Below are 13,885 nucleotides of genomic sequence, written 5' to 3'. Positions count from 1 at the left end.
ATTATTAAACTAGTATATGTTGAAGTCAGCTTTTATTTTAGGTAATATATTCGGTAACTTTGTTTTTTTGAGATGCAGTAGTCCTAAACAGAGATATGAGATGCTGTGCATGTATTTCTGATTGGATGGATCAGTTAACGTCTCCTCAGCATCATCCAAGTTGTCATTCCTCCAGTTTTAACACAAACACGTAGGTGAGCGTAACGGGCAGCACATGTCAAAAACATGAACTGTTTCACTGAAAACCAACTTTATTGAATATACATCTCTGTTACAGGGGCACTGCTGTTCACCAGTGTCACATGTAATGTATACCATCATTCAGACTGTGAATAAAAGAATGATTTTAGTAGCTATTTAGTTCTCATTGTGTCATCATGTTGAAGAAAGTAAGAACTGGAAAAAATAAAGTGTGGAATTAAATCTTGTCCTCACAATTTTCTGGAATGAGTTATAAATTCAGAGCAGACAGAAGGTAAATTAAAGTAAATTAACTAACATTAGGATGACCTCAGGCACAAATGATAACAGGAAGTCAACAGGTAGCCAAACCCAGAATAACCATCATCCCAGGACTGAACTGCAACAAGCTTAAGAGGAACTACATTAATATTAGCACACAACATGTTATGAAGTCAGCCACACCACAATGGTTCAATATGTATATATAACAGTCAATATGAATATGGCTTGAATATATGGCTTCATAATGTTTACAGTCTGCTAATCCAGGCCTGAATACTGAAATTGCAATACTGACACAAAATTAGTTTAGAAGCAGAATCATGATCCATTTGGAATATACTTTAAAAAAATGTCGTCCACTCTAATTTATTCAATCACAAAAATAGTTTTCAATGTAAAGGAACAAACTAACATTTTTATGTTATTGTCTTTACTTTTGACTTAATTAAAATATTATCAGTGTCATGTAACCCGCTTTATAATGAACTCATCACTTTTATATCGATTTGCTTTTAAACACACACACAGAGAACATCCTAATAAAAAATTGCATAGATTACTTGCATAGACGATGACACTGTACTTCATATCTCTAAGATCTCACGGCGAGCAGAATTATCGACAGACCTTTGTACCGGCGAAGACATGCAGTCCAGATTAACATGATTACAGAGCAGCCGGATATATAGAAACCCTTTATAGAAATTAAAGCACATGTAGGCCTATCTCAATAACAACTTTAAGTATCAAAATTCTGTATGAAAAAGTCAGAAACATTGGCATTATTACTCATTTGACTTTGAGAAGGAAACACAGAAAATAGTGAGCCATCGCTGTGGAGTGTAAGTTGATCAGCCTGATGCTACGTTTCTACTTTCGCTGAATCACTGGTCATCGCAGTCCTCCATCAGCTCCGACGGCAGGAACTTGTACTGCTGCTTCCTGATCAGGGCCAACTTCTTCCTGGCCTCAATCAGCTCCCTTTCTTTCCGCAGCATCTCCTCCTGAGCGGCCATGATCTGCAACACAACAGACTTTCAGCACAACGCCCGGGTGAAGGCTGGTCCCACATCCACAGCGTGATGAGTGAGCAGGAATAGTGCAGACACCACAACGGCACTGCACAGGTTCACTCTGATCAAACAGGTTCACTCTGATCAAACAGTTTCACTCTGATCAAACAGGTTCACTCTGATCAAACAGGTTCACTCTGATCAAACAGGTTCACTCTGATCAAACAGGTTCACTCTGATCAAACAGGTTCACCCTGATCAAACAGGTTCACCCTGATCAAACAGGTTCACTCTGATCAAACAGCTTCACTCTGATCAAACAGCTTCACCCTGATCAAACATTTTCACCCTGATCAAACAGGTTCACCCTGATCAAACAGGTTCAACCCGATCAATTTGATCAAACAGGTTCACCCCGATCAAACAGCTTCACTCTGATCAAACAGGTTCACCCCGATCAAACAGGTTCAACCTGATCAAACAGCAAACATATTGATTTTTACATTACAAATCAGAATGATTTCTAGTATTGTCTGAGCACCAACCCAAGAGCTGAACACAGCCCGACAGGAGCAACTAACAGTAAGCAGCGGTAACCACAGTAACATTAACTAGCATTGATGCTAGTTATTGTTAACAGTTAATACGTTTCGCCCCTAGTCGCTGCCCGTGGCGACTTCATCATTACATCTTTCAGATTCAGACTCGATCAGCCTTCTGTTTTCATTTTCATTGTTCAATATAAAGCAGATGCTCACTCCCCCATTCTGCCACCAGGACAGTTCACATGGGATGGTGCATTACTATTTGAGATTAGTACACAAGACATTACATTAAATCTTCCCCTTTAAACATCATAAAACATTAAATGTTTTGTCATCATCTTGTTTTAAAAGTTATTCATTAGTTTTTATATTGGCTATATATTTTAACCCATTAAGAGATCACTGAAGTGGTAGTCAGATGTTTCCACGTAGACTTCACTATTTATTTCTGTGTAGTTTTTAAGCTAAACTCAGTTTGTAGTCCGAGCTAGATCTGGTTTGTGTTTGTATCTCCGTCTCTTTGCCTCACCTGAGCAATTCCTCCCACCATCTTACTCTTCACCACCACAGCCTGGTCATCCTCAGCATCAAACGCAGCCTTCTGTGCTGCTTTCACCAGGTTATCAGAGGCTCTCTTCACGGCATTCCCAGCAGCCTGCAGGAACAGTGAGGAACATTAGCCACAAGTAGACCGGTGTGAGCATTCATGGTTGATGTTGGACAGAGGTAAGAGATAAATAGTCCACTTATCCATTGTCTTATCTGGATCTCATAACAGTTCAAAGAACCACAAAAAACAGGGGGGGGGGGACCTTCATAGAGGTTTTTCTCTATAAGTGTAGACAGAATAAGGTGAATCCCAACAGTAAACTTCTAAAACTTGAACATGATTTAGTCTGAAACAAGGAAATAAACACATGTAGAATAAAAGCTGCAGACACACCAACTGTCTTGTGAACAGAAACTCCTGGAAAGGAAATGAAGCTTCCAGCATAGAGAGAGAGAAAACCATAACAGGACCGGATCATCGCTGTAAAAGGCAACAAGCAGCAGAGTGTTGAACACTGGAAGCTAAACATTCATCTTATTGGTCAACTGAGATCCAACAAAGAAGAATTTTCTCCTTTTGGGGCTCTGTGAGCTGAAAGCAGAGGCTGAGCTGGACGGTACCGTCACACACACAGAATTCTGCTCTACTGGTTTATGATTGGCTGGAGTGTTTGTGGTCCTACAACACAGCAGCGAGGGCAAAGCATCTGTCTGATTCAAACTTCTACCTCCATTTCTGGTACAATTACTGTTAAAAAATTTAAAAACAGCGTTCCTTGTTGCAGTGTTCCATAAGGCATGTCTTTCACAGACCAGGTCCCAGTAGACATGTGGGCTGATGTTGGGTTTGGAAACTGTCCTCTGACCTCTTTTTTTTTCTTTTTTAACCGCTTTCATTATCACAACTTCGCTGATGACACCATTTTGGTCTGAGATGACAGCTGTAACTCTTTACTGCCCTCCTATGGATGCATTAGTCCTGAGGGAGGGATGTATGGTCGGATGTGGTGCTGACAGATTGGCTGTGTGCTTTGAAACAGGCATTACGCCAGTTCCATTCCATAAGATGAACAATAAGTTGTTTGTAGCTTATTAATCATATTTTTATGGTTTAGAGCTGTTGGATCAGCACAAAGTCAATCATCTCTTTGCCTACGAAGAACTGAACTGTAAAAAAAACATTTATACAACTTCCTCCTTTGACTTACTATAACACAAGCCAGTAACATTCATCATATTGCATCATACATCATATTATATATTACATCTACATGATGTATTACTGTGATAAGAACTGTGATAGACACTAGCTTGTCTTCACATTGACATTTATCTCTACTGCCACACAGCAAACAGTCAGACTCCAACCTGCTGGGCGTGTCCATTCAGTACCCGATGAAGGGTTTCCTCCCTGTTCACGTGAATCATCAGTGGAGTTGTTTCCTTAATTTTGTGTTTCAGCTAGTCATGGCAACTTTTAAAAAGAAAAGTATCTTTTAATATCAATTTGTTGTAAAGACCTTTTCACTTTCTCAGAAAAAATAAAAAGAGTTGACAATCATTTCATTTCATGACTGAAATTGGTAGAAATACTGTTTTTCTGACTTTTTATAATTAGTGAGTTAAAATGCAGACTGGAAAACAGTGCAGAGCAAATGCTGTTGGGGTTAATCATAGATCAGGACTAATCTTTCCAGTTCTTAGAGCCTAGGCTGGACTGGTGGATTGTTTCCACGGCTCCTGTGGACAGAAATGTATGTGAATTACTCTGGTGGCAGCTGCAGGCCCAGAAGAGGAGGAGATAAGCCACTGCTGATTGGATGAGAGAATATGAGATGGCCTGGGCAGGCTGATGTTATCATACACACACTTTAAAGGTAGTATTTTGGGTGGACAGTCTGACAGGAGATACTTGTAGTTTCTGTTATGTCTTGGGACTTGAGTGCATCAGTTACACATAAAGGTCAGTCCAAGCCTAGTGTGCTATATTATTTCTAACACTGAGTCTGTGCTCTCAAGACACATCTAATTTATAAATAAGGTCAACTTGAGCACAGAGAAGCTTACTCTAAGATTTTAACATATTGGACAGTAAGTGTGGAGTTTTAAATGTGTGGACATTTGTTACAAAGCTATTGAGTGTTAATAATTTGTATCTTTTGGTTCTTGAGACATACTGAGGACTAAATGCCTGAACATCCTCCATCCGTCCTAAAATAGGCCAGACTAATCCCAATGGAGAAGCCATGCAGCTCACCTGTAACCCTAAACACCCCAACTCCATCCTATAAATAGAGCGATCTCCACCGAGCTCAGCTGCTGCATAGTGTCATTGTTCCTCAGCAGGTACGCTAGGAATCAGCAGCACACATGAGATTACACATCTCAAATGCATCTCTTCATATCGGGTGTCATTCTGACGGCTAGGAGGATTAGAGGGTTGGGAAACCAACTCCAGCTGTTCAACAAACTCTGTTGCTATGGTTGCCGTGGCAATCAACGCTGACTCAGCCTCTATTTTTCACAAATGCATGCATGCTCATGCTAAAAAAACAAAGAAGAAGTAGACTTTGAGCAGCTTGTAGGGGGGGCAGTACCTTGCTCAAGGCTACCTTGGCAGTGTTCAGGAGTTGAACTCCCACTGCCAGCTCACACTCCAGGTGTCTTGGCCCACATGGGTCTTGAACAGGTAACTTCCGGTCCCCAGTCCGAGCATTAGTTACCCTATCCCCAGATACTGCCCCCCCCCAGACATCACCTGACTAGACGTCAGCTAAACTAATAGAACCCTCCATTGGAATGTGTTAGATGAGTAATTAATAGTTAAAGTTTCCTCAGAGAGAGAACTCCAGGGATTGAAACTAATCTGCCTTAGATTAGTCGTAACAATTAGTCAGTGCCACTAATCACTACGTGTCCAAAAGAGTAGATCAGCTGATAACTGGAATATATCTATTAAGGGGCCGGTTTTCATCAGTGGAATCTTGTTTCTCCCTAATGATCCACAAAACATCTCTTTTGGGTTGGCCCCCCCAGAGTCCAGAGCTGAACTCCAATGAGAATGTCTGGGATGTGCTGGAGACCCCCCCATCGCCAGAACGAGATCCTGGAGAAATGAAGGCAGCTCTTGGATGTAAATACATCGTCTAGATGTACTTTATGTACCAGAGGTAGGTTATGTACCAGAGGTAGGTTATGTACCAGAGGTAGGTTATGTACCAGAGGTAGGTTATGTACCAGAGGTAGGTTATGTACCAGAGGTAGGTTATGTACCAGAGGTAGGTTATGTACCAGAGGTAGGTTATGTACCAGAGGAAGTTTATGTACCAGAGGAAGTTTATGTACCAGAGGTAGGTTATGTACCAGAGGTAGGTTATGTACCAGAGGTAGGTTATGTACCAGAGGTAGGTTATGTACCAGAGGTAGGTTATGTACCAGAGGTAGTTTATGTACCAGAGGTAGGTTATGTACCAGAGGTAGGTTATGTACCAGAGGTAGGTTATGTACCAGAGGTAGTTTATGTACCAGAGGTAGGTTATGTACCAGAGGTAGGTTATGTACCAGAGGTAGGTTATGTACCAGAGGTAGGTTATGTACCAGAGGTAGTTTATGTACCAGAGGTAGGTTATGTACCAGAGGTAGGTTATGTACCAGAGGTAGGTTATGTACCAGAGGTAGGTTATGTACCAGAGGTAGTTTATGTACCAGAGGTAGGTTATGTACCAGAGGTGGTTTATGTACCAGAGGTAGTTTATGTACCAGAGGTAGGTTATGTACCAGAGGTAGTTTATGTACCAGAGGTAGGTTATGTACCAGAGGTGGTTTATGTACCAGAGGTAGTTTATGTACCAGAGGTAGGTTATGTACCAGAGGTAGTTTATGTACCAGAGGTAGTTTATGTACCAGAGGTAGTTCATGTACCAGAGGTAGGTTATGTACCTGATCTAGACAGATTGATATCTAGTGATAAAGACAACTTTATTATGTGTCTCCAAATGGTTTATATGTCAGATTGTGTGAGAATGTGTGAGACTGATTGACTGATTGTGTTTCCTTCACGGTATCATGCGACGCTGACCTGAAGCCTCTTCATGGTTTGGGAGTCCTGGTCAGCCTTGACCTTACAGGCCACCAGCAGCTGAGCAGTGGAGGCTGCCACCTGCTTGGCTGAAGAGATGAGCTTCTCCTCGCTGGCGTGTCCCTGCACTGCAGAGTTGGCTGCTTCACACAGGTTGTTGGTTGCTGCTGCAACCATTCGAGCCTGAGCAGTGAGTGACATTGATAGTAAGAACAGCTGAATGCAGCATCTATCCATCTACACACAACTACATATACTTACAGCTGAAATGAGCCCCTGAGACCACTGTCCATCATCCACTGCATTAGCTGGAATGGCCCCCACCTGAAAATACAGGCAGCCTGGGTTTATCTTGAAAAAACAGTCCTGGATATGAAAAAACCACAATACTCCGAGGGGTAGAGGAGGAATACACAACTGACATGGATGATGCATTTATATTTAGCAGAATATGAATCCCCACATTATTTGCAAGAGAAAAAACAAATAATTTACAAATACCTAATTTAGAGTCTCATAATTTTCACTAATTTAGATCACAATTGCAGCTGAGAAACCAAGATCTGATCACACCCAGCCCTTGGCCCGACAAAAAGAGTCGGTGCTGGTCTGGATCAAACTGGACCACGACTGGGTGGAAACGGTGAAGGCACTCTTTAGGATGACCCAGACTTTCTGAAAAATTGCAGGAAGCAATTACTGCATTTAATGTCTACAGTAAAGAAAAGAAGAAGAAATAGGAAGTGGGAAATGGTACGAGAGGACAGCAGTGACACCTGCTGGTTAAGAACCTGCAGCAGTCTGTAACGGTGAGCGATGTGAGGTGGACGTCTGAGATGTTCCCCTGAGTGACGAACAGCTCTTGGTTGTAACACCAGTTTGTGCCATTTCAGCTCCAGCTTATACTGGGGCTGAAACTGTTTCCAGCAGATTTGAAGGCTTGAATGCTTCTCCATGTAGCATCCAAGCTTTTTGCAGGTAGATGCCTGAAAATATTCATCTTGTAGTTTCAGACGTGAGGTCCGTACCTTCCCCTGAGCCACCAGCTCCCTCTGCGCGGCCGAAGCAGCTTTGACCAGAGCGCTGGTGGCAGCTGCGATGGACTTGGCCGCCTCCAAAATCTGCTCCTCAAAGTTGAGACTCTCATCTGCTTCCTGTTTACGAGAGGAAAACCAACAGTCGTTAAACACGCCGGGTTACAGGGATCCAGTCAGACGTACAGTCTGGGTTTACAGCAGAGAATAAATACCAACAGCATCATAACACTAACAGGGTGAGGTCTGCGGCACGGCCGTGAATCATGGTGACAACGTGGGCACACACACACACTGTGTGTGACCCTGTGGTGAGGGTAACAGGCTCGTGTCTAACCTTGGGTTTGGTCCTGGGCCTCAGCTGCTCCAGTTTCTTGGCAGCGGCTTCGATGGCGGCGGCTGCACCCAGAAGCTCGTTCTCAGCGATGACGGTGGGATCCTCGGGGTCCACCCACTCCATGCCTGCAACACACACACACACACACACACACACACACACACACACACACACACACACACACACACACACACACACACACACACACACACACACACACACACACACACACACACACACACACACACACACACACACACACAGTGTTTCTATGTGAGCGCTGGTGTAATGAGTGAGATTGACACACCCTAAATGATCCTTATTTGTATGGTTTGATCAGTCACCTTCACAGATGTCTGCCCCAGAAGAGGGTAAGAGGGTAAAATACCTTTCATGGCTTCTGCTGCCTGGATGAGCTCAGTGACAGAACCCGCCACCCGTTTGGAGTAGATGGCCAGCTGCTGCTTCAGGTCATGAGACGGCTTCTGGATGATCTGCGGGAACAAATCACACTTTAAAATGTTTCTATACACACTCTGGTGTGATCTGTTCAGTGATCACTCCAACTGATCGAATGCCGATCGATCGAAACCCTTCTGTGCGTGTCATTTTAAACGCTTTGGAGGAGAAGACAGCAAAGTGAATCATCATCATCATCATCATCATCATCCAGACGCGTAGAGTCTGTGAGGAAACTGAAGATCTGAACACCTTCATCTATAAACCATCTGTCCACGTGTGACGCACGTGTGTTCACCACAGAACGGTGAAGACATGTCACTGAATGAGAACACATCGTTTCTGGTGTGATTTGATGATTTTCTACCCTATTAATTTTTTTTTTTCTGTACTTACAAAATTGCTGGCATTCTATATATGGAAAGATATGAAGATGCAGAATGTCTCAGTGAACATTCATCGACTGACTACAGTATTTAATTTTTTTATTTTATTTAAATATTACAAATGACAGCAAATTACTTTCCATATTATAATACCTATGGAAATAAATATGGAAATATATGGAGATTTCTTTCAAAATGTCTCAGTGAACATGCATCAGACTCTAGTTTTATATTTATATTTTATATATAAAACAAATCTGCACCTAATTCCATAAATGAACTGGATGTAATTCAGACACAACACGGTTGTTTCCCAGTCGCGTCACCTGACGTAAAACCCCCTGATAGGCTGACCCTCATGGTCATGTGACAGCCTGCCCACAGCATCTGGACCACATACGTGTGACTATTAGACCTGTTTCAGTATTAAATAAAGGTAAGGCTGCTTGAATTAACAGCATAGATGTGTGTGTTCCAGTGTGTGTCCTCAGACCGTCCTGGCACACATGCTGTTTAAACGGTGTGACAGGTGCAGGGCATTAACAAGCTCCGCCCACAGCCAGCTCACAGTTATTCACGTGTCGACGTGAGACTGTAATGGAATGCAGGCAGTGAGTGAAACTGTATCACACACACACACACACACACACACACACACACACACACACACACACACACACACACACACGTGTGTGTGTTACAGCTATCACTTATATGTGATGTAACAGAATACTAAGAATCAAGTCCACATCCTGTCAGCAAGTCACCAAATCACACCTCACACTGATCAATGATCAGCAGATCAATAACACCCAAATCTGGCGATCAGGTGATCTGTTTTCACTAGAAAATTAATGGACTGCTTTCTATGGTTTCAGTACCTCTAGTCATACAAATGCTCTTTGTTCCTCTTGGGGGCTAGCGGTCAGTGTGTGTCTGTGTCAGTGGATCCCTCTGTGCTGTCTGACAGGCAGGCAATGACTCCTCCTTCATTCTTTACATGAAACCAGTCATCAAATGTCCATAGGACGAAAAGTATCGAAGAAATGTGTGAACTTTTATGCATTAAAACCTGTTACACTGGGCTCTCTAAACCCTTTTCTGTGTCTTACAGGACTCTCAGGCCGTCAGACAGGTGAGCTGCTGTCAAACAGGAAAGCAGAGCTCCTGCGTTTTGCTTCTCTCTCATTGTAGAAATGTTTCTGTGGACTACTTGAACAACTTTGTGAAGGTGTTGGTGTGTATTCTGGGTAATGCTGTCTTACCACCAGCACGTGTTCCAGCAGACCCAGGTATCCAGACGCACATTCGTTGCCAAACCGTAGAGCTCTCATTTGGACTTCATTACTAACATCAGGATGGTACGCCGCTTCCTAAAGGAAGAAACGATGTTTGAGTCAAATTTGATAACAAGAAAAGGAGGAAACAATGAAGTCTCCTAACAACAACAGGGAATTATCCAACGCTGTGACTTAGAGGCGTGTAACCAGATAACTTTATTCCAGGGCATAAAGAAGTGAATAAATGATGCATGCTTCTACAAACCAACAAATAATACAGTAATGGTAACAATCTGATGAAAGCCAGTGATGCCCCCCTCCACTGAGACCTGTGTGTCCCCTCTTTCCATTCTGGGGTACCTTGCAGGAGTGCAGCATGTCAGCGATGGCCCTCCTGCTCAGGTTGGCCGTAACGATGATGTCTTCCTGCCGACAGGAGTTCCCAGCAGCCACTGCCTTCGCTGTTGCCATAGTGATTCCTTTGGTCATGCGGATGAACTCCTCTGGTGTTGTCGTCTTTGGTGGGGGGTCGGAGCTGCTGAAAACCTGTGTTAAAGCCAGGGCAACGTTAGGGAGACCCAAGGTTGTGAAGAAAAAGATAGAAAGGTGAAACAAAAGGCGTGGTATTCAGGGAGGCAAGGGGATGGAAATTAGATCACAACCTTGACCTTGAAAGCCAGGTCAAGGTCAAATTTTCACTTTTATACCGTTTTAGGTTCACATCTCTGAAACACGAGGAGATATAATCACAAAACAAAAAGCAACATTTTCAGGAAGCCAGAGACACAAAAACGTGACGATGACCTTCACCTTTGGAAAACTAGGTCAAGGTCATTATGAAAGTAGGTCAGGGTACAATTTTGAATCCAGGGGTGTTGCAGGATATTCGGTGAACTCACAGCCAGCTCCTGTTTGATGTGTTCGATGGTGGCCTCCAGAGCTCTGGTCCCTTTGGTGGCTTCATCCTCCACTGCTTTCACCGTCTTCAGGAGGGACGTCACGTTGGTCACCATCACCTGGAACGGAGGGACGTGTTCACATCAGCAGACACTAAATACAACTCAGACTCGTATCACCGGTGCTCTCGTCTCCACGTGTAGAACATCACCACAGTAGTGCAGGAGATTCTTCACTAGCCTCAGACTGAAACACTTATCATAAAAATTTAACTGTTGCATCTACCTGCATCCATTTGTCTACTCATTGGAGCATTAATGTTAAAATTACCTCTTTTACCTCTTCTGCTTACAGAAGTTCATCTAAATCACATGTGTCAAACTCAAGGCCCAGGGGCCAAATGTGGCCCTCCACATCACGTAATGTGGCCCGCGACAGAATAAAAAGTCAGAAAGTCAAAAAATAAATAGATCAAAAGTGTGCTTTGAGCAAAACTACATTTCCCACAATGGAAATGATGGAAAATATTTTGAACAAAGTTAATGTCCTAACTGGTGTCTGATGTTATTTTTCTTTATTGGTTGATAGTTTGATCCTTGATTGATGGAGTTCTGTGGGTTTAATAACCTGACAAATTAAAAGGATTTATGTTAGAACAACATATTGTTTTTTCTGTGTGACTGTAACGTTTGTAATAAACAATAATACATTTATTTAACATTAAGGAGTAGTTACATTTATTTTACATTACATTTAGTTCCATTTATTAGTTAAATCTGGCCCTTTGAAGACAGCTGTAATGCTGATGTGGCCCTCAGTGAAAATGAGTTGACCCCCTGATTTAAATCAAGTGAATACGTTTCATCTTGTAGACAAACAGAGAGTTAATGACAGGAAACTGCTGAGCCTGCAGACTGTTTTCTGCCCACTATTGTGGGTACACACCTCCATAAGGTCTACAGATACACACTGTAGACTTCCACACACTGTAACCTACACACCAGAAGCCCTGTGCGTCGCTCCATCTGTGTGTGACAGGGACCACTCTGAGGTTGACTGAGGACGACATGAGTCTCACTCTGGGTTCCAGTTGGCTCCAGTTAATCCCTGAAACTGGATCCGGTGGTTTTCTAGCTCACCTTAGCAGAGCTCTTCAGCTGCAGCATGCTGGGGTCGTCGTACGGTTTGCCTGCTGCTGCCTTAGTGGCGCCGATGAGGTTCCCCAACGCTTTGGCCACGTCCTTCACCGCATTGATGAGGACCACCTGCAGAGAGCCCATCAGAGGTCTACCATCTACCATCTACCTGTCAGACACTTTTCTCTGGATCAGCTCTGATCTCCATACCTGAGTCTCAGGGTCCTCAGAACCCAGATTAGCAGCTCCCAGTTTGACCACATCGGCCAGTTTGGTGATGGTGGTGACTGAAGACTGTGCAGCGTGGGCCAGTTTCTCCTGACTGGCTCCGGCGCCGGACACCAGCATCTTGGTGTCCTCCACCAGAGCTTTGGCTGTCTTCAGGATGCATTCTCTGCAAAGAGGAGAAACATCACGGTGGTCACCAGTCAGGATTAACTCGATGGACTGAAGGTAACTGGGAGGGCTCTGATCGGTGGTTGGTACCTGTGGTCAGCAAAGGTCTCTGCGTTCTCTCTGTTCAGGGTTCCAGCGGTGGCGAACATGATGGTGGTGTCCAGGTCTGCGATGATTCCAGACACGGCGCTGGCGGCGGTGATGCAGGCCTGGGTGCCACGGTTACCGGCCTGAAGGGAGGCCAACACGTGGGAGACCTGCAGAGAGAGGAGCCGTCCGTTATGGCAGGAAGTTACCTTTCTAAGCTGCAGGAACTCTTTAGGAGTCTGAACATCATCTTCTATTCCACATGAGTCAAACTCAAGGCCCGGGGGCCAAATGTGGCCCACCATGTCATTTTATTTGGCCCGCAAGAGCATAAAAGGTTAGAGTGTCTAAAAACAATTAGGTCAAAAGCGTCCTTTGACCAAAAACTACATTTCCCACAATGCAGTAGTTCAGCCCATTCTAACTCTGACTAAACGTTGTGAACAAATTTAACGTCCTGACTTGTGTCTGATGTTATTTTTCTTTATTGATTGATAGTTTGATCCTTGATTGATGGAGTTCTGTGGGTTTAATAACCTGACAAATGAAAAGGATTTATGTTAGAACAGAGAAACAAACAAACATGTTTTTTCTGTCTAACTGTAATGTTTGGAACTAGAATCAGTCAGAAATTCAGTTATTTAACATTAAGGAGTAGTTACATTTAGTTACATTACACTGAGTTACATTTAGTTACATTTATTAGTTACATTAAGGAGTAGTTACATTTAGTTACATTACACTGAGTTACATTTAGTTACATTTATTAGTTACATTAAGGAGTAGTTACATTTAGTTACATTACACTGAGTTACATTTAGTTACATTTATTAGTTACATTAAGGAGTAGTTACATTTAGTTACATTACACTGAGTTACATTTAGTTACATTTATTAGTTGCATTAAGGAGTAGTTACATTTAGTTACATTACACTGAGTTACATTTAGTTACATTTATTAGTTACATTAAGGAGTAGTTACATTTAGTTACATTACACTGAGTTACATTTAGTTACATTTATTACATTAAGGATTAGTTACATTTAGTTACATTACACTGAGTTACATTTAGTTACATTTATTAGTTACATTAAGGAGTAGTTATATTTAGTTAAATTTATTAGTTACGACGTTATAAGTTATGAAATTCCGCGATAGAGCGACAAACTATCTTATTATTTAGGGTAATAACACTGATATTAAACTACCTCCTATCTATATT

The 13,885-nt window shown here is 42.6% G+C and overlaps 1 protein-coding gene across 1 annotated transcript in view; it reads right to left on the bottom strand.

The window, feature by feature from the left end:
• Positions 1–231: 231 nt before the first annotated feature.
• tln1 (talin 1) overlaps positions 232–13,885 on the bottom strand; it is a 56,707-nt gene continuing 43,053 nt past the window's right edge. Inside the window, exons 45-57 of the mRNA XM_068334766.1 lie at positions 12,666–12,832; positions 12,390–12,573; positions 12,183–12,308; positions 11,046–11,162; positions 10,507–10,692; positions 10,132–10,239; positions 8,410–8,515; positions 8,022–8,146; positions 7,679–7,804; positions 6,912–6,974; positions 6,651–6,833; positions 2,553–2,678; positions 232–1,484 (exon numbers count right to left, since the gene is read on the bottom strand). Of these exons, the coding sequence (XP_068190867.1) occupies positions 1,350–1,484; positions 2,553–2,678; positions 6,651–6,833; positions 6,912–6,974; positions 7,679–7,804; positions 8,022–8,146; positions 8,410–8,515; positions 10,132–10,239; positions 10,507–10,692; positions 11,046–11,162; positions 12,183–12,308; positions 12,390–12,573; positions 12,666–12,832 (1,752 nt within the window). The 3' untranslated portion in view covers positions 232–1,349. The remainder of the gene's footprint in view (positions 1,485–2,552; positions 2,679–6,650; positions 6,834–6,911; positions 6,975–7,678; positions 7,805–8,021; positions 8,147–8,409; positions 8,516–10,131; positions 10,240–10,506; positions 10,693–11,045; positions 11,163–12,182; positions 12,309–12,389; positions 12,574–12,665; positions 12,833–13,885) is intronic.

This window comes from Antennarius striatus, chromosome 15, assembly GCF_040054535.1.
Source record: "Antennarius striatus isolate MH-2024 chromosome 15, ASM4005453v1, whole genome shotgun sequence".
In the NCBI taxonomy this organism is placed as follows: domain Eukaryota; kingdom Metazoa; phylum Chordata; class Actinopteri; order Lophiiformes; family Antennariidae; genus Antennarius; species Antennarius striatus.
This window is presented reverse-complemented; position numbering and strand designations above follow the sequence as displayed.